The sequence below is a fragment of the Silurus aristotelis genome (assembly GCF_946808225.1).
Source record: "Silurus aristotelis genome assembly, chromosome: 1".
NCBI lineage: Eukaryota > Metazoa > Chordata > Actinopteri > Siluriformes > Siluridae > Silurus > Silurus aristotelis.
The window spans coordinates 20,218,190-20,240,841 of NC_139574.1; the positions used below are offsets into that span (position 1 = coordinate 20,218,190).

At 39.8% G+C, this 22,652-nt stretch overlaps 1 protein-coding gene across 4 annotated transcripts in view; it reads left to right on the plus strand.

Annotated features, from left to right (window-relative positions):
- ascc3 (activating signal cointegrator 1 complex subunit 3) overlaps positions 1-22,652 on the plus strand; it is a 162,678-nt gene that overhangs the window by 50,924 nt on the left and 89,102 nt on the right. For all 4 annotated transcript variants that reach the window (XM_083550585.1, XM_083550583.1, XM_083550582.1 and 1 more), the window contains exons 9-10: positions 13,507-13,710; positions 16,337-16,477. In XM_083550585.1, coding sequence (XP_083406711.1) covers positions 13,507-13,710; positions 16,337-16,477 — 345 coding nt within the window. The remainder of the gene's footprint in view (positions 1-13,506; positions 13,711-16,336; positions 16,478-22,652) is intronic.

Here is a 22,652-nt window from a genome sequence, read left to right on the forward strand (position 1 = left end):
TCCATCTAATGCTTATTGAAATGCTCCTGCAGCACTTTAGAATGTTTTTTGTTTTGTTTTATTTCCATGGTGTTGTAGTTCTTTCTTTTGCTAGTTCAAATGTAATTTGCTGTATTACGACTAGAAACGAGGCCAACATGCAACAGCTTTCTGTTTTTGGAGCAAATCTCTCTTGGATTGTACCATAGACATAAAACTGATTTTTCTTTTTCTTTTCATCTCTAGGACCATTAGCTATATGTTCACATTACAGTATCTTTGCTATTTATGTTATTTAATTAGAAGAATTTAAAAATTCAAATAGTATTCAGAACTCTTTCAATTTTCGGAGAAGCACCTCTGGCTTTGAGTCTTCTTGTTGGCATATCTGCATGTTTTTTTTTTTTTTTTTTATGATGTGGACAGCTTCTCCCATTTTTCTAGACAAATCCTCTCAGGCTCAGTTTAATTAAATGGGGAGCCATCTGAAGATCACACCACATATGTTCTGTGAGATGTGGAAGTCTGGGATTTTGCTGTGTCACTCAAGGAAGTCTTGTTGCAGCATTGTGTAAGCTGTACACTTGGGTTGTAACCATGCAGGAAGCTAAAATGTTGCCCCGTTGCTATCAAGGCTGTATAAACTCTGATATTGGCAGATGTTCTTAAAGGACCTCTATATTTGTCTCCATCCATGCAGTCTTTTAGGCCCCTATTGAGAAGCACTGGGTGGATGCCACCCTGCTTTACCTTAGGATTGTTTTTATCCAGTTGATGAGCAGTACCTGGTTTTGTCAGATGTAAAATTTGAAATTCTTCCCAAAGAAGTCATTTTTGTCTCATTAGACCATGTCTTATTCTTTCAGAATCCTTGAAAATGCTTGACATATGACTTTTTACTCATGAGTGGCTTCCATCTATCCACAGTATCATAAAAGACTGATTGATTGAGTATTTCTGAAATAAATGGCCTTATCAGTTTCGCAGCTCTTTGTAGAGAACTTCTATTCGAGTGACCACTGGATTTCCTACTTACTGCCCCGACCAAAGCCTTTTAACCTGGTTACTGAGTTTGGCCAGAAGGAAGAGAGCTGCCAATTCCAAACTTCCTCCATTTCTCGTTAACGGAGGCTACTGTGCTTGTGGAATTGTTCAGAGCTTTATAAATGGTTTTATACCCTTGCCTGGGTCTCTGTCTCAACGCAATTTTATCACGAATGCCTATGGAGAGTTCCCTGGACTTCACAGTCCGGTTTTCAGTCTGGCTTTGCTCTGAGAATTGCAGGAGCTACACACAGGCGTGTGCCTTTCTAAATCATGTCCAATCAATTGAATTTGCCACAGCTGAACTCCAGGCCAGAGACATCTCAGCATAATCAAAGCCAACAGAAGGCACCTGTACCTAATTTGGAGTGCCTTAGCCAAGGGTCTGAATACTTATTTGAATGCAATGTGTTAGTATTGGATTGGGAAATTGTTTTTGCGTATCATTGTAGGTTAGCGTTTGGATAAATCTGCAACATGGGACAAATGTGAAAAAGCCGAAGAACTCGGTATGCGCCATGTCATTTGCAATATGGTTGTGACTGATCTATATACAGTAAAGTTGCTAAAAACAAGCGTATTCGAGTAGCATCAAAACCCACCCGATATGCATCAGTGTTATTCCTTAGTGAAATCACTTATGTCCAGTGGTGGACAGTAACAAAGTAAATGTAATTCTGAGACTTTTACTTTCACTTCACTTTATTTCAAAGACAAATATTTGACTACATTTTGCAATATCGGTTGTTCTTTTTTATTTGTGAGCGGATAAAAACTAAACTGGTCCAATACGCAGCAAGTCACCAATCAGGGTTTTGAACTTGTTCTGATTGCCACTTGTTGCTATCTACTTATCACAAACATACAGTTCAGCGTTTAGAGAGGAATAAATGATGGAAGAAACTCCTGATTCTAACTTCCCATAACACTCCTGACCTTATTTGCACAATTTTTATTATTATTTTTTTTTAAGTAGTCGAGAACAAGATTTTGGGCATATGATTATTTTAATTGATATCAATAAGTGTTTAAGTCATTATTATTCTATCAATAGATTGCTGTGCAAAGAGTAACATTAGAGTTTCATATAAACTAAGATGATCCAGCAAAGAGCCTTGTGACAAAAATGAAAATAGAAACATTATAGCCATAATAAATCATAGTACTTAAGTATTTTGGAAGGCAAATCCTTTTGTACTTCTTTTACTTAATTGATGTTTAAAGGGAGCAGTTGCGTATCTACTTTAACTCGAGCACATGCTTTGTGTACTTCGTCCACCACTGCTTCTGGTTTTTAACATGTGCATAGTGGGACACGTTAATGAACCGTTTTAATAGCCATTATACAATGTTTTGTTCGAGGCAACACGAACAAAGACCATACTATTACCTCTGTGTAATAGGTGCATAATGACATTTTACACTTAGTCGATTTCTTTGGTCACCAATTTTGCACCCATGAGCTAGTTCTCCACTATCAAACAACAGCTCCCGGAGAGAGTTAACACGGCTCTTTAAGACACGTGACATCATTTTCTACTGCTTCATCATAACATACAGGAGAAGAGTAACACACATGGAGAAACCCAGCGTGCATTGCTTCACAGCTACACGTGTCTGTGTGATTGACAGTAGACATTAGTCCTCTCTCCCACTCGGACACAATGGATAATTCTACTCCATCTCCTTATCAGGGTTCAATTTTTGCAATCTCCGTATGATATAGCGAACTCTTTTCTGGACACAGTAGTTTACGAGAATGAGAACTAGGTGAACCAATGCAGAATTGAATCGTGATTAGTCCAGTGCACTAAAAATGCTTTTGATAGCTGTAATACTAACTAGTGAACAATTTGTAAGTATTGTGGAGTAAACAAGCATGATTAGCCTAATTATAGAAGCAAAGAAAAGGGAGGAGAGCTTGGGTCATGATGAGTAAAGTAGCCTCGGAGTTCGCTGTGGCTCTTTTTATAATAGCAACCCAGTGGCACAGTTTTCTCTATTTATTTATTATTTTATTATTTGCCTTATATATTTTACAGAGATTAAGTGTTATTGTCCCGAAAGCATCCCAAAACAAATTTGACATCTGCTTTTACACCATTTCTATCTTCCCCAAGACACCATTAATCTGCAGCTTTGGCTGCTATTATCCTGTGATTTACTTTGCGATGCTATACGTTGCATTGCGCTACCAGCAATGTGTGATATTTCAGCTGGATTGGTTGCAGAATCAAATCAAATTCTTTCTTTTTTTATTTCGATATCCTCTCCACCGTTTTCTGCTGATAGCTACCTGATAGCATTACCGAATATCAGGTGCCATCTTTAAATATGTGTTTGTTTTTTTGTTCCCCCCCCCCCCCCCCCCCCCCGTTCTGCCTTACAAGCTAATGCGAAAGCAAGAGATTAATGGTATAGGATGCTGCAGCTAGGTAGTGCATGTGTAGGAGGAAAAAAAAAAAAGAATAATAAATTGAGCGGCTCAGCATTACAGTGGAGAAAATTAATTACTCCAGCAACAGAAATAACTCGTGAGATGAGAGGTATTTTGATTTACTGTTGCTCAGGGATATCCAGCTGTGCGTTGTTTGGCTTGCTAGTACACTGTCGAAGAACTGTAGCATAGAGAAGTGCTTAAACTCGAACCTCATTAGACTTAAAAAAAACGGAGCAGTAACCCACTTAATAATGAGCAGCTTCTTCCCATGTTTGTTGCTGGATACTTTTTAGGATTTGTTGGCAGCAGTTTATCAGTTTATATTAAAACTAGTACATGATATTAAATCACGGTTTAATAATTCATAGACTTGGAGATGAACAGAACGGTTGTCGTTTTTGATTGCTTATATATTCGCAAGCACTTGTATGGTGCAGGCTGGACGGGTTGTTCTGAGCAATGTGGGCGTGAAGTGTGAACGACAGAACACAAATTATCATAAAGCTACTGTAGCATGTTGATAGGAATGACGAGTGCTAGCTGTCTTTATATAAATGTTCCACTGGGTTTTGTCTCTTGTACCATGGAGATTTGTGTTCATTTAGCACAAGGCTGTTACTTAAGTCGGGTACTGATGTAGGGTGAAGAGGACTGGGGTGATCAGAGCTCTATAGCAGACCACTCAAGATCTTTCACTCCAAACCATGGACAGCACATCTTAATTGAGCTGGCTTTGGGCATTGCCATGCTGGAACTGGTTTGGGTCTTCTGGTTTAAGTGAAGGGAGAATTGAATGCTACTGCATCCAAAGACGTCCTATACAGTTGTATGCCTCCAATCCTTTGCTACCAGTTTGGGGAGGAACCACGTATGGCTGGAAAGGTCTGGTGTGCTAATACTTTTGTGTGTATAGTGTATATGGGCACATAAAAGAAATGTGTGACTTGTGTGGCACACAGCGTTAAGATTTTATTCCCTACAAGGCGTGTCGTTATATAATGTCAACGTAGTCGTGTGCCCTAATGTTTAGCATTTTCGCCTTTCATGATTTCCCAGTTAACGAACGAAATATTGAACTAAGGAAATTCAATGCCTCAACTCTCATCCCTCCATACATTTAGTGAGCATGCAGGTTTTTTTATTTAAAAGAAAAAGACTTTGTCCAAACCACCATCTTTCTATTCCAAGAAGTGCATTCGAATGTACAGCTACTGTTTTACTACTCTTGAACGCTAATTTTTAGTGTTTTTCCACCATCTTAAGTCTACACCGGGTCACATTTCCTAATTGCCCACCTCGGCTGAAGTCACACGCAACTGCTTCCGCTATGAAACTGGGTTTTTCTTTCATGGGGTGCTTGAGTGCGCAGTGAATTCATTTTTTTTCCCTGCTTAATTGTTTCACTTCTGGCTGTAGTTCAGATGAAATTCAACCCCTCTTTTTTCTTATTCAGAATGTGCGCTGCTGTTGTGTGGGGGATGGTGTGAAGCAGCTAAATGCCATCAACATTCATGCATATTTAAATTTAAAGGAACACTACAGCGTGCTGCTGTTTTGGCAGCTGTCGTTTTTAAGGGGAAAAGGTGACTGTTCACATTCGAGCTAAATTTGGCCTTTTCGGTTTTTCAGCCTTTTTATTAACGTTAAACTCGACAGCCAGGTTGTTAATTAATAGTTTTGAGGACTTTTTATTGTAATTTTTTTTTACGTTTGAAGGTGAGCGATGTGGATTGCAGACTAATGGACATTTCTGCTTAATTCTTGGGTGACTTCAGGCTACTGCACTGCTCGCGCTCGGATTCGGGTTCCACTTGGACAATTGCCTGACGATGGCGTGATAAATTACTCTCCTCTTCCCCCTGCTTTTTACCTCTTTCCCTCGCTTCCTGCAGTTCTGCTGAAGGGAAATGAATAGACCTCCTGTTTGCTGCATCTGCATCTCCCAGCTTGTCAGATATGGCGCATCTGCTGTGGAGGTCTGTTTTTCTCAGGGTGTGCGTGTGTGTGCACGTGTGTGTGTGTGTGTGTGTGTGTGTGTGTGTGTGTGTGTGTGTGTGTGTGTGTGTGTGTGTGTGTGTGTTTGTGTTTCAATAAGAAGGAGTCAGTTTAAATTATGCAAAAGTTTGCATTCTTTTTCTATTTTCTGTGTGTGTGTGTGTGTGTGTGTGTGTGTGTGTGTGTGTGTGTGTGTGTGTGTGTGTGTGTGTGTGTGTGTGTGTGTCACTCAAGCAGGTCATTTTGTGCTGTGTGGGCTCGAGGCAAGCAGATAAGCTGTTTGCTAAAACTGGCAATTAAAACTTGATCAAGTCGTCAATTCAAATGGAATGAAACGGAACCAAAAAGTAATTAAAAGGATAGCATGCAAACGACAACAATTATATCTCTTCGTTTTCTATTAACAAATTTAATTATATAGCAGCCGCTTATACATGAAAGGGCGCTCTCTGTTTTCTACACTAATTCCCACAAACGTTTGCACTATATACACACTGTTAAAGATAAGCATCCAAGTTGCTAGCACTGTGTATGTGTGTGTGTGTATATATGTGTGTGTCTGTATATATATATATGTGTGTGTGTGTGTGTGTGTGTGTGTGTGTGTGTGTGTGTGTGTGTGTGTGTGTGTGTGTGTGTGTGTGTGTGTGTGTGTGTCTGTGAGCGAGAGAGAGAGAGAGAGAGAGAGAGAGAGAAAGAAAGAGAGATGTTTTTCCCTTCTTGTTTTTACAGTTATAAGACCAGGGTAATTAGAGGAAAAAGACAGAGGAGATGGGGGTATTTGAGAATTCTTGTAAAATCTCTGCTAGCCTCTATGAGGGTCCAATTAGTGTGTTTAAAGTCACTGGTGAATTGATGGTGTATTCCCACTTCCCCCAGTAAGCACATATGGCCCGATGGCTGAGCATCCACACTGTTAATTAGACTGTTAGGTTGTGTTGGACTCACAGAAGCCTGGAAGGAACCCCAAGTTTTCATTTTAACACACACACACACACACACACACACACACACACACACACAGGTGAGCTTTATATGGGTCACCATAACGATCGCAGTACAATGCCATCGCTAGCCAAGTGTGGCCATTTGTCAGGTCAGGCTGCAGCACCGAGGGTTAATTTAGTAGTTAGTGTGTGTCCGAGGGTGTTTTTGCTTTCTCTGAGCATGCTCAAGGATTCAAAATAGGAATTTGGTCCACATGAATGTGCTTCCGGTCAGTGCTAGAATGTACTTACTTTTACTTCAGTGCTTTTCACAGGTAGAAAATGTCCTAGGAAAGAAATGGTCTGTTTAATGCACATTTATTTGCCTTTTTTCATCACACTGCTGTACTGAGGTATGTTCCCTGGTATTCTCTTCCCTGCTCCCACTTTTCTATCATCTTTCTATCCAATTCAATTCAGTTTTATTTGTTCAACACTTATAACAGTGGGCGTTATCCCAAAGCAGCTTTACAGAGATACTGGTTATAGGTTATCAATGTAAATGTGTATGTTAGTGCCTATGAGTTTATCCCTAATGAGCAAACTAGTGGTGGCAGTTTCAAGGGAAAAACTCCATGAGAAGTTATGAGTAAGGAACCTGGAGAGGAACCAGATTTAGAAAGGAAACCATCCTCATTTGGGTGGTACCGAATATCCATTCATTATTGTTTTATCATTGTTTTATTGTTTTATCATTTATCTCACTGACTGATTTCACTAACTTATTCACTGTTTATCTCAACATACATCAGAAGGATATTTATATAATAAGTCATAGTATAAAGAAAGTAGTAGCATAAAGAAATATGTAGTAGTATAAAGTAGTAGTATTACAGTAGTATTTACAGGCCTTGATTTGGTTTTGTAATGAAAACGAAATTGATGAAATACTGTAACTGGAAATCTATACACACTATTTTTTGTCCACTCGAGTGACTGTTGCCATAAAGTTGAAAGAAAACAATTGTCTACAAAGATTCTGTTTCCTGGACTAAAAGGCCTAAACCTGTTTCATGACTAAAACACTTTACCCACGCACTAAGACAGATCTATAAAAAGATGCTTTGCCAAAGCGGATATAGATTAATTATGGCAAGATGCCCAAGTATCATCTATGGATGGGATTTTTTCCTGTAGCACTTACGTTCTGCAGTCTATGGCTGATTTTGCTTTCCAAGAAAGAAGAAAAAAACATGCTTTAGACATGAATTGAAGATATTGATGTGTGCTGAACATGCTCTGCTAAAAACTGATCCAATGTACAAACACATTATTCTAGCAAAAAAACCAACACTTTTATCCATGTTCGTGAGAAATCATGCCAGATCAGTTCTTGAAATTTGAAAGATTCAGAGATTTTTATAATGCTAATGTGGTCCTGAAAGAAGAAAAAAATAAAATAAAGATATATACAGTATATAAAAGTTTTTATACATAATTGTTGCTAATCTTCTGACATTTAGCCTTGGTGCTTTGAGTGGGCACTAAGTGTCAAGGAAAGTTCTTTATATTTAACATCAAACAAAGTTCAGAGCCAAACAACAATGCTGAAATTTTGCAGAAATAAACTTTATTACATTGTCCAGGTGGAGCTTTTTAGTTAAGAGAGATTGAATGATTCATTTATGTCAGCTGAGATCGTAGCTTCATGCTAGGTGCTTCCTCTCTGAGTGAAATAGTATGGCACTCAAAATTACTCTCATTCACTTTATTTTATTTTTATCTTTAATAGTTATAGTTTATTAGTTCACCAAAACAAGCTTGGGATGTGTGTGTGTTAAAGACGCTGTTTTTGTTTTCCCTTCAAAGTTTATCGAGTACGGTGTTGCATCGCCGTAATGATTAAACACATGTTGAGTGAACACGATGCTGCCAAAACACAAGCTGTTCTACAGGACAAAAAAGGCTTGTAATTATTAAGCGGACATGCAAAATGACCTTTATACTGTCCTAATCAGTCCCAATGAATTAAAACACATTTAGCAGTCAATTCAATAAAACCTACTGCATCCTTTAGTAGTTGTTTTCTGACACCAGTAATTATGTTAAGATGTACAGTGGCTGTTGATGCAGATGGCGTTTGAATACAGGTGCGTGGTGATTGGAGGGGGGCTTCGGAAAGCTCAGTGGGTTGTGAAAGTATTATTGTTTTTTTTTTATTATTATTGCTTGCAATCCTAACTTTATAATATATCTTTGGTTTATATACATTATATATCTGAAATTCTATGGACATTTGACCATCTCACTACAATGTTGGCAACACAAAATGGTCAAAATTGATAGAATGTCATTGTATGCTGTAGTCTTGGCTTAAGTGATTTCCTATTGGTATTAGTTATTCTTTACTTTAAAGGTAAAACAAATGTTATGAGGCTTAAAAGCATGCACAAGGCGCATCCAAGGGCAACTGATCCACTACCTGTTGAGCACCGAGATCACCTTCGTGCTGCCAGCCGGTGCACAAACTACTGCGGATCAAAGAAAAGTCAGTTTTATTATACAACAGGCAGAGCCTATATGAAAGGATATGGACTATCTGTACATTATAGATCATTGCTCCTGCACCGGTTTGTGTTTATTGTCTGAGGGAAATTGTGCATATTTTAGCATGCTAATACAGATGTGTTTTGGAAGAACAGACAACAGAGGGAGGGAAAAGCAGAAACTGAAACATTTTTAAAAATAATTTTCGAGATCATGACATGATGCAGCACTGAACTTCCTCTATGGAAATTCTTCACCAGTGGCAAGTCGGTATTTACAACATGCTTGCATTACCTCAAGGTGAACATTTGGGGCATGCATACATTTGCATACATTTGCATGTTCAAGGAGTGCGAGGACCTCGACGCTTTGTTTCAAACAGACGAAGTCGATAAATCAAATCGAAGTGGGCTGTTAAAATGGGCGCAGCTGTTCGGTCGGTGCGGTGACACAATGCAGCGCAGGAAGCGAAAGCAAGACGATGGGAGCGCCATGTTCGTCGGTGAATATTTATAACTGCTTTGAACACTTCCCCCTTTCGAAAAATAATCGTTGGAACTACAGTGGATGCTTGGTGAAGGACAGGGGACACACTCTCATCATTTGTTTACTGAGATGGACATTTACCAGACTTTTATTAGTTTCAAGTGCCTTTATAGGTTAAACCAAGCTAAGAATTCCTGCCTGATTTATAAAAGCTTTGGTGGCGATGCTTCTCTTCGTACTCGTACGTGAATTGCTAAATAACAGTCGGTTGTAAATATATAAGCGCAGAGAAAGCTGAAGAAAAAATAAATAAATTGGCAAAACAGTAAAGTCGTCACTCGTTAGTGAAACGAGTGTTAAATCCCAATGAACCCTCTCTTCTAAGGTGGGGATGGACCCATTCCAGCTCTCCCTTCATTGAACAATCCAGGGGTTAAGTCTAAACAAGCTCCACTCACTAGACTTTTGGTTCTACAGGCAGGAATTTTACCAAGTTCTTCCACTAATGCAGCTCAGCCACTGTAACCACATCAAAAGTTAAAATTAACACAGTTTCTGTGTAATTAAAATAAATACGCCTTGACAACATGGTCGAACATTTGTGTGATTTGGACTCTCTCATGAGGTTCAAAAGTTTTCTTTTACAAGCGTTCAATTCTTACAGATTCAGGACAAGGATTTTTCTTGAACACAACATTTTGTGTTTAAAATGGACCTACGAAACATTTCTAAATGCATCTCTTTGTATCTAGTTTGATACTTCCGGACCGATGTTTTGTTCCCCCTCTTTCATCCTCATCACACACTGCTGTAGGGGATTTTGAATACTTGATTGTTAAACCAGCATCAAAACCCATTTGCTTTGGCTTGTCTGGATAAAAACGCTTCCCTCAGTAATGTTGAAGCGTACCACATTAGCTCTTCCCCGAAGACTCAACCTCAATGGCCCAGCTTGTCTACCCTACATCCTCATTTACTCGCCTCACAAGTGTCTTCAGCTTTCCTGGAATAAGTGGACACTAATACCGTTGCTCTTTGATTCATTAATAACCTTTTTTTTTTTGCCTTTCTGCCAGCACCAGAGCAAAAATGAGAGAGAATGAGAGTGAGAGAGCGAGAGAGAGAGAGAGACGAAGACAGTATTTCTTCCTATTTTATGAGCATTGGACTGAAACGAGGAAAAGAGTAGAGCAATGACATATTTTTAATGAATTCTTAAATAAATGACAGTGCCTCCTGAGCCGTAGGCATTCCTGACCAGCTGTGTAAAAGAAGATGGCTGAAAGAGAAAGATGCAGAGAGAGAGAGAGAGAGAGAGCAAGAACGAGGGATGCGCACATGCTACTAGTTTACATAGTTGTTTTTATCTATGAACAAACAGTGAAATTCAGTGTGCTTGTGTCCTATCACTATCTTGTCACATAAAATAAGTTAGCCTTGTCTCGCAGGTTTGTCTCTGCAGTTTCACTAGGAGACGGCACAGACAGGTCCCGGCGGTTTCGCTGTTGGAATGATGAGTTATTAATTACACGTTATTGCTCTGGGTCAGTGTTGGTCTCAGCATACTTCCGACTCCAAGGAACAAAATATTTCCGTTCGGCAGCGGCTTAAATGTGCCTCCTTTTTTAAAAATATATATATTTTTTTTAATGATTTCATACCTATTGTGAGATTAAAGGGTGTCGTATTTTTTGTGCCGTTGTCATGGTGAAGTCGGTCAGCGTAGGTGGGGTTGATTGACAGGTCCTGACACCACTCGGCGCCGATCCAAACCCCCTTCCTACTACAGACTCGATGACTTTTTTTTTTTACCCTCAGCCATTCACTGCAGCGCCGAACGTTCGCGGGAAGCGCAAAGCTGGAGTTTAATTGGTCCGACATGAGGCGTGGACATATTGTTGCTTTTTGGAGTGTACTTGGCGTGGACAGAGAGGCTAGGTTGTTTCGCTTCAAGACCGGGGAAGACGCTGGCGGTGAAAAGAAGTGGAGAGTACTTGCACTCTGCCAATACTATCCAGATAGAAGTCTAATTAGATTTGGCCTGGTGGTGCAGCACTCGCGTTTTGGCCGCTGTCGATCTTGGCCTGTTGCTACCTCTATCTCGCCATATGCGTCTCACACGTGGAGCTGCCCTCCAGCTGGTGTGGAAGAAATAAGTTTAAGATTTGGAAAAGTTTCAGCCTAAACAGACTACAGAATTCCTGTTTTTGCTCCACTGTCAGTTAAATTGGCTGAACCCTGCTGTCTATTAGGAAGCAACAATATGTTTAGCAAATACAATCATAATACCAACTAGAGTATTTATTGCAGTGGCAGCAGAGCACGTAGCCTCGCCGACTTACAGCTCCAGGGTCCTAGGTTTGACCTCATGTTAAGGTTTGTGTCCATGTGGGTTTCCTCCTGCGATGAATGAATATTTATTTTGTCGTGCAGCCATCTGTAACTGATTTGTCCTCGCTGTCAGAAACTGCTTACATGCTGACTGCTTACGTGCTTGAGGTTTAATTGCTGAACTGCTTGATTAGTTTTTTTTTATTAATTTAAACCATTCCGTATACCACGTTGTATCAGTCGCTGTAGTTTGTAAATTCGTTTTCTTCTGCTAGCACTCACTATCCCGTGTGAGACCCCATGTTTTCACTGTCAGAAAAGCGCTAACCATCTAATATTCTTAATCATCTTCTGAATCATTGAAGAAGAAAAAAAGGAGTAAATAAAGCCTTAGGGGCAGAAAGTTTTTCGCAGTTGGTTGTGGTTTTTTTGGCTGTTCTGCTTTCGCTCCACGCGTTGTGTTTAAATGCGAGGTGATGCTGGACTTTATTAGTTACTGTAGGAGAATTGAAAGCAGGCTGAAGTTTTAACACTGCCTCTTGCAATATGCTACTGTGTAAAGAGATTTTTCGCACTCGAGGTAACAAACGCTTCTCGCACATTCTCCTTTTTTGATAAGTGGCTGTGGGCAGGCGAAGAGAATCCAAAACCCTCTGCGTTGTCGAATATCGCATTTTTTTTATTTGACATTTCTTTGGTTATGAACGTAGACACTGAACTAATTTAGTGTCTGTGGAAACTGATAGGAGATGAGGGAGTTTTTTTTTCCAGAAAGCCTTCTGAGCAAATCTCTCATCTGTGAAGTGAATTTAAATACCGTATTTTTCGGACTATAAGCCGCTACTTTTTTCCCACGTTTTTGAACCTCGCGGCTTAAACAACAAAGCGGCTAATTTCTGAATTTTTCCTGGGTTTTTCTCGGTTTCACAAACTTCAAGCAAAAAAACTGAGCGACATAACATTAGACGTGCCTAACATTTTTTAAGGCATGACGATGCCAAAAGAAAAACCCCTAAGAGAAATAGTTGTGATAGGAAGGAGGAAGACAGTGAACAATGACTTACTTGGTAGGCTACTGTTTAGATACAAGCCGTTGTAACGAGTTGAGTCTGGGTGAAGGGAGAGTTCACTAACTCCAGTTGCAACAGAAATCATATAAGCACAGACAGGTTTCCAAAACTCGTGCTTTTTTATTTTTCTTGGCAACAGCGTTACGGGTTAGTCAAAGAAACTTAGAAATAAGCATCAGAAAATAATAAGAACATAATTCTCGTCTTGCACACACGCAGTAATAGCGGAAAAATGCAGTGGCATGCTGTTCCCAAAATACCGCTATGCTCCTAAAGGAAGCGCAACATATTTCACCCGTTACACCGTGTGTAACGTGTCTTTCGTTAAAGCCTGTGTAAAGTACATTAGTGTAGACTGCGGCTTATAGACAGATGCGGCTTATTTATGATAAAAATATTTGTGAAATTCAGTGAGTGCGGCTTATATATGGGTGCGCTTAATAGTCCGGAAATTATAGTAGTATAGTATTTTTTTAAACCCAATAAATAAAATGACATTTGAAAATGAAGTCATGAACATGTGCTATTAAATTGCATCGATATCGTAGGATATCATGTCGTCTTCTAACTTTGCACTGGTATTATCATGATTGATCATTTATTGCCCACCCTCACGTTTTAGTGTCTGCCCTACCTACGTAGTTTGAGTAACTTAATGTCTGCTCTTCTCTCTCCCTTCCTGTTGTAGATTGGCCAGCTGGTGTTTAAAGGTATGAATCGGCTAAACAGGATCCAGTCGATCGTTTTTGAAACAGCCTACAACACCAATGAGAACATGCTGATCTGCGCTCCCACCGGAGCAGGCAAGACCAACATTGCCATGCTCACCGTTCTGCACGAGATCCGCCAGCACCTGCAGCCAGGAGGTGTCATCCGCAAAGACCAGTTTAAGGTATGCAACTGTTCGTAACGTCACTCTGAAAAAGTAACATATACTTGTTTTCTCTCACGGGGACATCCTTACGAGGACTCAAGTATGTCGAGACTAGTCATTGTTGGACCAATGTCATTTTAAAAAAGAATGTTTGTATTAGTTTTACATGGGGAGGCGGGGTCATGTCATTCCTATCAGAGAATATCTGGGCTGCAGGGGTTTAGAATGGATAGATGGGTGGATAGATGGATAGATGGATGTATGTACTTAGCAATTGTGCAAACTGACAAGTGCAGATACACATGTAAATATGTGTATAGTATGTATATATATATATATATATATATATATATATATATATATATATATATATATATATATATATATATATATATATATATATAGTGAGGAAAATAAGTATTTGAACACCCTGCTATTTTGCAAGTTCTCCCACTTAGAAATCATGGAGGGGTCTGAAATTGTCATCGTAGGTGCATGTCCACTGTGAGAGACATAATCTAAAAAAAAAATCCGGAAATCACAATGTATGATTTTTTTTAACTATTTATTTGTATGATACAGCTGCAAATTAGTATTTGAACACCTGAGAAAGTCAATGTTAATATTTGGCACAGTAGCCTTTGTTTTCAATTACAGAGGTTAAACGTTTCCTGTAGTTTTTCACCAGGTTTGCACACACTACAGGAGGGATTTTGGCCCACTCCTCCACACAGATCTTCTCTAGATCAGTCAGGTTTCTGGCCTGTCGCTGAGAAACACCGAGTTTAAGCTTCCTCCAAAGATTCTCTATAGTGTTTAGGTCTGGAGACTGGCTAGGCCACGCCAGAACCTTGATATGCTTCTTACAGAGCCACTCCTTTGTTATCCTGGCTGTGTGCTTCGGGTCATTGTCATGTTGGAAGACCCAGCCTCGATCCATCTTAAATACTCTAACTGAGGGAAGGAGGTTGTTCCCCAAAATCTCGCAATACATGGCCCCGGTCATCCTCTCCTTAATACAGTGCAGTCGCCCTGTCCCATGTGCAGAAAAACACCCCCAAAGCATGATGCTACCACCCCCATGCTTCACAGTAGGATGGTGTTCTTGGGATGGTACTCATCATTCTTCTTCCTCCAAAAAAGTTTAGTGGAATTATGACCCAAAAGTTCTATTTTGGTCTCATCTGACCACATGACTTTCTCCCATGACTCCTCTGGATCATCCAAATGGTCATTGGCAAACTTAAGACGTGCCTGGACATGTGCTGGTTTAAGCAGGGGAACCTTCCGTGCCATGCATGATTTCAAACCATTACGTCTTAGTGTATTACCAACAGCATCCTTGGAAACGGTGGTCCCAGCTCTTTTCAGGTCATTGACCAGCTCCTCCCGTGTAGTTCTGGGCTGATTTCTCACCTTCCTTAGAATCATTGAAACCCCACGAGGTGAGATCTTGCATGGAGCCCCAGTCCGAGGAAGATTGACAGTCATGTTTAGCTTCTTCCATTTTCTAATGATTGCTCCAACAGTGGACCTTTTTTCACCAAGCTGCTTGGCAATTTCCCCGTAGCCCTTTCCAGCCTTGTGGAGGTGTACAATTTTGTCTCTAGTGTCTTTGGACAGCTCTTTGGTCTTGGACATGTTAGTAGTTGGATTCTTACTGATTGTATGGGGTGGACAGGTGTCTTTATGCAGCTAACAACCTCAAACAGGTGCATCTAATTTAGGATAATAAATGTAGTGGAGGTGGACATTTTAAAGGCAGACTAACAGGTCTTTGAGGGTCAGAATTCTAGCTGATAGACAGGTGTTTAAATACTTATTTGCAGCTGTATCATACAAATAAATAGTTAAAAAATCATACATTGTGATTTCTGGATTTTTTTTTTAGATTATGTCTCTCACAGTGGACATGCACCTACGATGACAATTTCAGACCCTCCATGATTTCTAAGTGGGAGAACTTGCAAAATAGCAGGGTGTTCAAATACTTATTTTCCTCACTGTATGTGTATATATATATATATATATAAACTAACCATTTTAGTATCTTTACATAAAGATATATCTTTACATATATATATAGTCTTTATGTAAAGATACTAAAATGGTTAGTTTATATATATATATATATATATATATATATATATATATATATATATATATATATATATATATCATACTATACACATATTTACATGTGTATCTGCACTTGTCAGTTTGCACAATTGCTAAGTACATACATCCATCCACCCATCTATCCATTCTAAACCCCTGCAGCCCAGATATGCTCTGATAGGAATGACATGACCCCGCCTCCCCATGTAAAACTAATACAAACATTCTTTTTTAAAATGACATTGGTCCAACAATGACTAGTCTCGACATACTTGAGTTGACCAGGTGTAATGCTTTTGTGAAATTTGCTGCAGTTGCTGGACTCTCACCCACTTTCCCATGATAACGCTGGTGATGAAGTTGATAATGGGACCTCTTCATACATCACCATTTCCTCGTCTTGTTGCTCTACTTCATTTTGCTCTAAAATGCCGTATTGGTGTCGGTTGCCAAGGAACAAATGATACCATGATGTTCACTCATTTATCATGCTGTCTTTCTTTCTCCCTTTTCCCTGTATCTATAGGTAGTCTATGTAGCTCCAATGAAGGCTTTAGCTGCTGAGATGACTAATTACTTCAGTAAGCGCTTGGAGCCACTGGGCATCGCTGTCAAAGAGCTGACAGGCGACATGCAGCTGACCAAAGGGGAAATACTCCGCACTCAGGTAACACGTTAAAACTTACTGTACACAGAGCAAGTGAAATAGTTTTATATTTCGCTTGACTGCTTAGGCTTTTTTTTTTTAGTTATTGCAGTTTTATAATGCATTAGAATCGCTGACACTTTGCTAACTAGTCACAGCCATAATTGCCATAATTGTTTAGTGTTTCTGTACATGGAATGTCAGCATCGCCGACACTGTTCACTGTTTCTTCTAGCCAGGTTTTTAAATGCTATTGCAATGTCACCATGAAGATATAAAGCCTAAAGTTCTCATCTGCAGCAGCCGAGATGCACAGAGCCTTTCCATTCTACACTGGCTTATACTCTATATGCAGGGAATAAATCACAATGGGGCCTACTGTTGCGGGAAAATAATCAATGAAAGCGTACTGAGATTTGAAGTAGAGTGCCATTACCAGTGCAGAGTTGATTATTTAAGCAATATCGCGCGAGCACGAGAGCATTTTTATTGAACATCGGCACGGCTGTGATTTGTGCTGTAGCTAACCACCGCTGTGCTGATATTCACGATAACTACAGTCTTGTTCATGCGATATTGCATTTATCCAGCTGTGCTATATAAAGGAAATTAATATAGAGTAAGTTATGGTTTGGACTCAATATGGACACATGTTTTGTTTATTATAGCACCACTATGGGATATAGATCTCAAAAAAGTCACACTCACTTTATAACTTGTTGGCTACATGACTAGTCAGCGTGTACATTACATTACACTTTTAAAGGTGCTGTAGGTAAAAATAGCTTGAATTTCATCTTGAATTGATGAACTTACATATTTTAAGCCACAAGGTACATATTCCTGAAAAGTATCGGTTGCGATTGGCACCGATTACATTGCGAACTGTACCCTAGCGATGATTTTCATCTCGAAAATGGAACACGGACAAGCGGATGGAAGCTAACCGTTTTATACGTGCTTTTATTCTTCCTATATCACAACAATCTGCCAATGATTACATATTGATTTTTATCCGGTCGCAAACCAGTTTCCTAGTGCTGTGGTATAGCAGCTATAAATAGTTATTCCTTCACCTTCTTCTTTTTTTTTTTTCCCCCCGAACCTCTCTCTCCTTGAAGCTTTTCTATGGCAGAAAACCTAAAAAAAAAAAAATAAAAAATAAAAACTGTGGCATATACAAATCTGTTCGCTTCATACATTCACATACATTTTTTTTACAGGGGCCTCTGTGGTATGACGAATGATCGATTTTAGATTTTTGAATAGCATTTTTAATTCATGTGTTATTATTAGCCTTAGATTACGTGAAGAGAGACATACAGACCTTGTACATTACATGGCCGAAAGCAGACCTGACCGTCGCATTCATGGGTGGTTGTTTCCCAAACCGTTGCTGTAAAGCAGAAAACACTCAATTTCTAGAATGTCTGTTTTGCTCTATGATACAAGACCCAAAGCTGTTTCAGCATGAGGAAGTCCCTGTACACAAAGACATAGTTTGATCATGAAGACATAGTTTGGCATGGTCAGAGCGGTAGAAGCTCAGAGCTGTTTTGATATCGATGATGATTACTCAACACCTTTGAAGTTAAACACAGGGTTTCCTATGTGAAAAGTGTACGTTTAGCAAAACTTGGCTTGAAAACAAATTATTTAGGGCAGTTGCTAACAACATACTGTTTGTGTTTTGATGCGATATAGGTGTTAAATTTTATTTTGAATGGTCGTAAAAAGTCTTTAAATATGACTTTGTTAAACCTGCAGAATCCTTGTAAACGGCACCATGCAATAAAAAAAATAATAAGAAGAAAAGAACTCATCAGCTACGCGGGCTATTGTTAACAGTGGGTTTTTAACCAAAAGGTTTTTATATGCAAAGCCCAGCAGCAACCAGGTTTCTGCACCATGTTTGCGTAGAAGGTTGTGAAACAGATGCCTCAGTGCCACCTGCTGCTGTTTTCTACAGGGCAGATGTGGAAGGACGTGCACCGTCAATTAGAGGCGTTTATACCTCACTGTCTCTATTGTTTATTTATTTTTAGATTTAACTTTTTTTCCCACGTTGTAACAGATATTTTTTAGCTTTTTGAATATTTAGAAATCGCTTTTTAGTCTGGGTAGGAGTTACTTTAGAGGATCATATACCCTTGAATAAACAATTAATTCTCAGTCCTAGTGTGGCTAAATGAGAATCGGAGAAAGATGAATGCGTGTGGGCGTGCGTGTCTGTGTGTGTGCGCGTGTGTGTGCGCGCGCATGCACATTAACGTAAGCAGGTCATTAGGATGGGTTTGTGTGACGAATAGCTCAGGGTATGGATGCTTTCATCAGGGCGAAGCTCCAGAGATAAGAAAAGACCGAAGCAGTAGACTGGTAAAGAGATCGGTTTCACTTTATATGCTCTCATGATCAAAAGTCTGAAAAACAGGACCCTTTAAACTCGCACACCCTAAAATCACTTTCTTTACAGACATGCTGGGCTTCAACCAAATATTTCTTTATCTTTCTGTCTTCTTCCATCAGCAATCAGATGGTTTTGCTATAAACCTTCTCTCTTACAGCTTTGCCTTTACAATTTTCTTTCGAAGCCTAATGTTGACCCATGTTCACTTTCTAGACTTGAAATGACATTCATATGTACTTTATGGAACCTTCCATGATCATCAGCTGTATTCAGCTGTCCTTTTTTGGAAGTGGCAATGCCCCATAATTGCCTCAGATTCTGCCCTTGGTGGACAGGAGTAGAACCCAATCTGGTCTTCTGCTGTTTTAGCCTATCCACAGCAAAGTTGAATATTTTATGCATGCCGAGATTTTTTCAGCTCAGCATGGTTGTAAAGAGTGATTGTGTCGATTATGTCTCCCTCATATCAGTAAGGTTTCTCACAGAGCTTTAGCTCAATTCATGCGTACTGTTTTTCACACCATTCTGCACCAGCTAATGAGGATTACATGTGGAATGGGATGCCCATACAAATATAGTGTAAGTATGTTTGTTTTTATATACAGTCAACCCCCGATAATTCGCGGCTCGGAAAATTGAAAAATGTTATGAAATTTGTTAAAATGTTATTCCTAACGTTCCTGAACATTCGGTACCGCCGCGGAATTTAATTAAAAATTTGTGGGAATCCTCAGCGGTAACATTCAACATTTAACATTTCATACAATAACATTTTAAACTATGATTTCACTAACAAATTGCATAATTATTGTATATAAGTGATATAATGTCTAGATTAATTTACTAAGGAACCATAGGGGCTGCTGGGGTGCGTCCAAAATTCACGGATTTTTGGACCTTGCAGGGGTCTTAGAATGTAACCGCGAGTTCCGGGGGACCACTTGTATATATGTCGCCCTACATTTCAGCAACCATTTTAGAATATCTTTTAAAGGGACAATACTATAGGAATGAAACTTGGATATATTTTAGAGTAGTGGCCAGGATCAGAAGATCAGATTTTCCAAGACTGGTTTCACTTGGAACAGATTTCACTTAAAGAAGTTGAGTCTTCGTGCTATGTGTCAGATGCAGAAGCTGGCTTCAAACAGAAGCATGAGTGCTGCCAGCATTGCTTTAGAGGTTGCAGAAGCGGAGGGTCTACTTGTCAGTGCTCAGACCGTACGCCTCAGAGTGCAACAAGTCGGTTTGCATGGTCGTCCCCCCAGAAGAAAGCCTCTTCTGAAGCTGGCCACAAGAAAGCCTGTGCTGAAGACACGCTGTCTAAGAGCATGAACTACTGAAACCATGTCCTGTAATCTGATGAGACTAAGATAAACTTGTTTGGCTCAGATGGTGTCCAGCATGTATGGCTGCACCCTGGTAAGAAGTACCAAGAAAATTGTCTTGCCTACACTCAAGCATGGTGGTGGCAGCATCATGATCTGGGGCTGAATGAGTGCTTCTGGTACTGGGGAGCTGCATTTTATTGAGGAAAACCATGGGTTACAACATGTACTGTGACATTCCAACAGCAAACCATGAGGCCCTCCATTCAGAAACTGGGCTGATTGGCAGTTTTCCAACCTAATAACGACCCCAAACACACCGGCAAGGTGACAACTGCCTTGCTGAGCAACATAAAGGTGATGGAGTGGCCAAGTATGTCTCCAGACCTGAACCCTATTGAGCACCTTTGGGGCATCCTCAAGCAGAAGGTGGGGACGTGCCATGTGTCTAACATCCAGCAGCTCCGTGATGCCGTTATGGAGGAGTGAAAGAGGATCCCAGCAACAACCTGTGCAGCTCTGGTGAATTTCATGTCCAGGAGGAGTGCAAGATAACACTGGTGCTCACACAAAATATTGACACTTTGGACACAGTTTTGACGTGCTCATTTGGGGTGTACTCACTTTTGTCAGCAGCTATTTAGACAATAATGGCTGTATGTTGTTATCTTCAGAGGACAGTAAATCTGTACTGCTATACAAACTGCACATTGACTAAAATATATCCAAGTTTCATTTCTGTAGTGTTGTATTGTAGTAATGTGATGTGTGTGTGTGTGTGTGTGTGTGTGTGTGTGTGTATACACACACACACACACACACATATATAAAAAGCATACTGTATATATAAAGCAAGCAGATGGAAACTGTTGAGAAACTCAGGTTTTTGATCTCTCGCTCACTCAGGCATTCTCCCACTGAACTCATATATCACGGGTGGCAGTGAAGAGTCTGAAACGAGCCCTTATCTTTGTTCGCGAGCTGCATAGCTGAGTGGTGACAGGCCCAGTGAAAGGCCATGTAAAGGATGAGGGGGCTCCTCTGCAATGAGCAGCCGGGAGAATACAGAGCAATTGGCAGCTGTGCTCTGTATGCGCCATACCCTGGAGATCGCTCACAGGAGCCCTGTGGAAGCAGATCGAGGAAGAGGCAGGCGTCAGCTTCTTACTTGCACTCGCGCACACACACAATGATCTGTGATGAGATTCTACAGAGCCCCCACACAGTGTGACATTATTAAAAGCAGCGTTTCGTAAACCCAAGGGGGGTGCTAGAGGGGAAAATGCATAAGAGAAGCTCTGGGTTTGTTGCGCTCGCCAGCCGATTCACCGATTTACTTTTGAATGAATTATACCAATCTTTAGATTTAATGAACACTGAGCTTATGGGATTGGCATTTCTGAGTCAGTATGAAAGACATTAGTGCCAATCTAATTGAGCAGTTATTTAATTAATTAATTAATGGGCAGCAGGAAAATGTTTGAGTCCCTTTTTACTTCCATGAGGCTTTCAAACACTATGCGCAGTCCTGTTGGCCTGCATTATAACTTCAAAACACACTCAAACAAAATATCACACAAAAATAGAAACTGTGATCAGCTTATTAACATATGAGTCTGGCGTGAATGACAATTGTACAGGCATTTTGAACCTCTATGATGAACCGTGAATATGAATATATTTTTGCTCGTGTTTGCTTGTAGCACTTGATTTACTGAAGCAGCCCCCTTTCCTTCTCTTTAAAGGTAAATGTAGATCTGGTAAACGTGGTGTTCGTTAATATGAAATACAATCTGTAAATGTCTTCTGTTAACATTTGACACATGCAGCCAGGTCCATAAGTATTTAGACAGTGACCCAATTTGAGACAAATTCTGACACATTTGCTGCATTAACGAGTTTGGAATTACAGCCATTTTGTTTTACATAGCACCCCAATTTTTTGGGGGGGCTCAAACGTAATCGGACATCGGACTGTTAATGGACATGTGTGGCCCGTGCCCTTTTCCTCTTCGTCTATTCCAATACAAACTAAGGAGATAGAAGTTTTGAAGTGTTAAATTTACTTTGGGTAGCTGTTCATGGGAACGGGTATATATACAGAAAATACTTATATAGTTCTGACTGTATGAGGAACTTAATTAAGATTAGACACATTTACCCTTAACATTAACTAATTAACAGTGATTAGGAATGCCACTGGATTTAAGGACAAATAAGGCTGAAAAAAAACCTCAAACGAAGCCATAGCAGTGTCGAATCTTGCTTTACACATAATATAAATTGCAATTAGACAGTGATTTTCAGTGGTTTTAGACAAACGCTTTGTAAAAATCCACTTTATATATAAAACAAAAATAAAAAATGCTTCGGTCTGACGGCATCAGCATCACATGTTGCTTTGGTTAATTAATCAGAAGGGCATCGGAAACATCAGGTGCAAGTCGTGCCTTATTGAGCT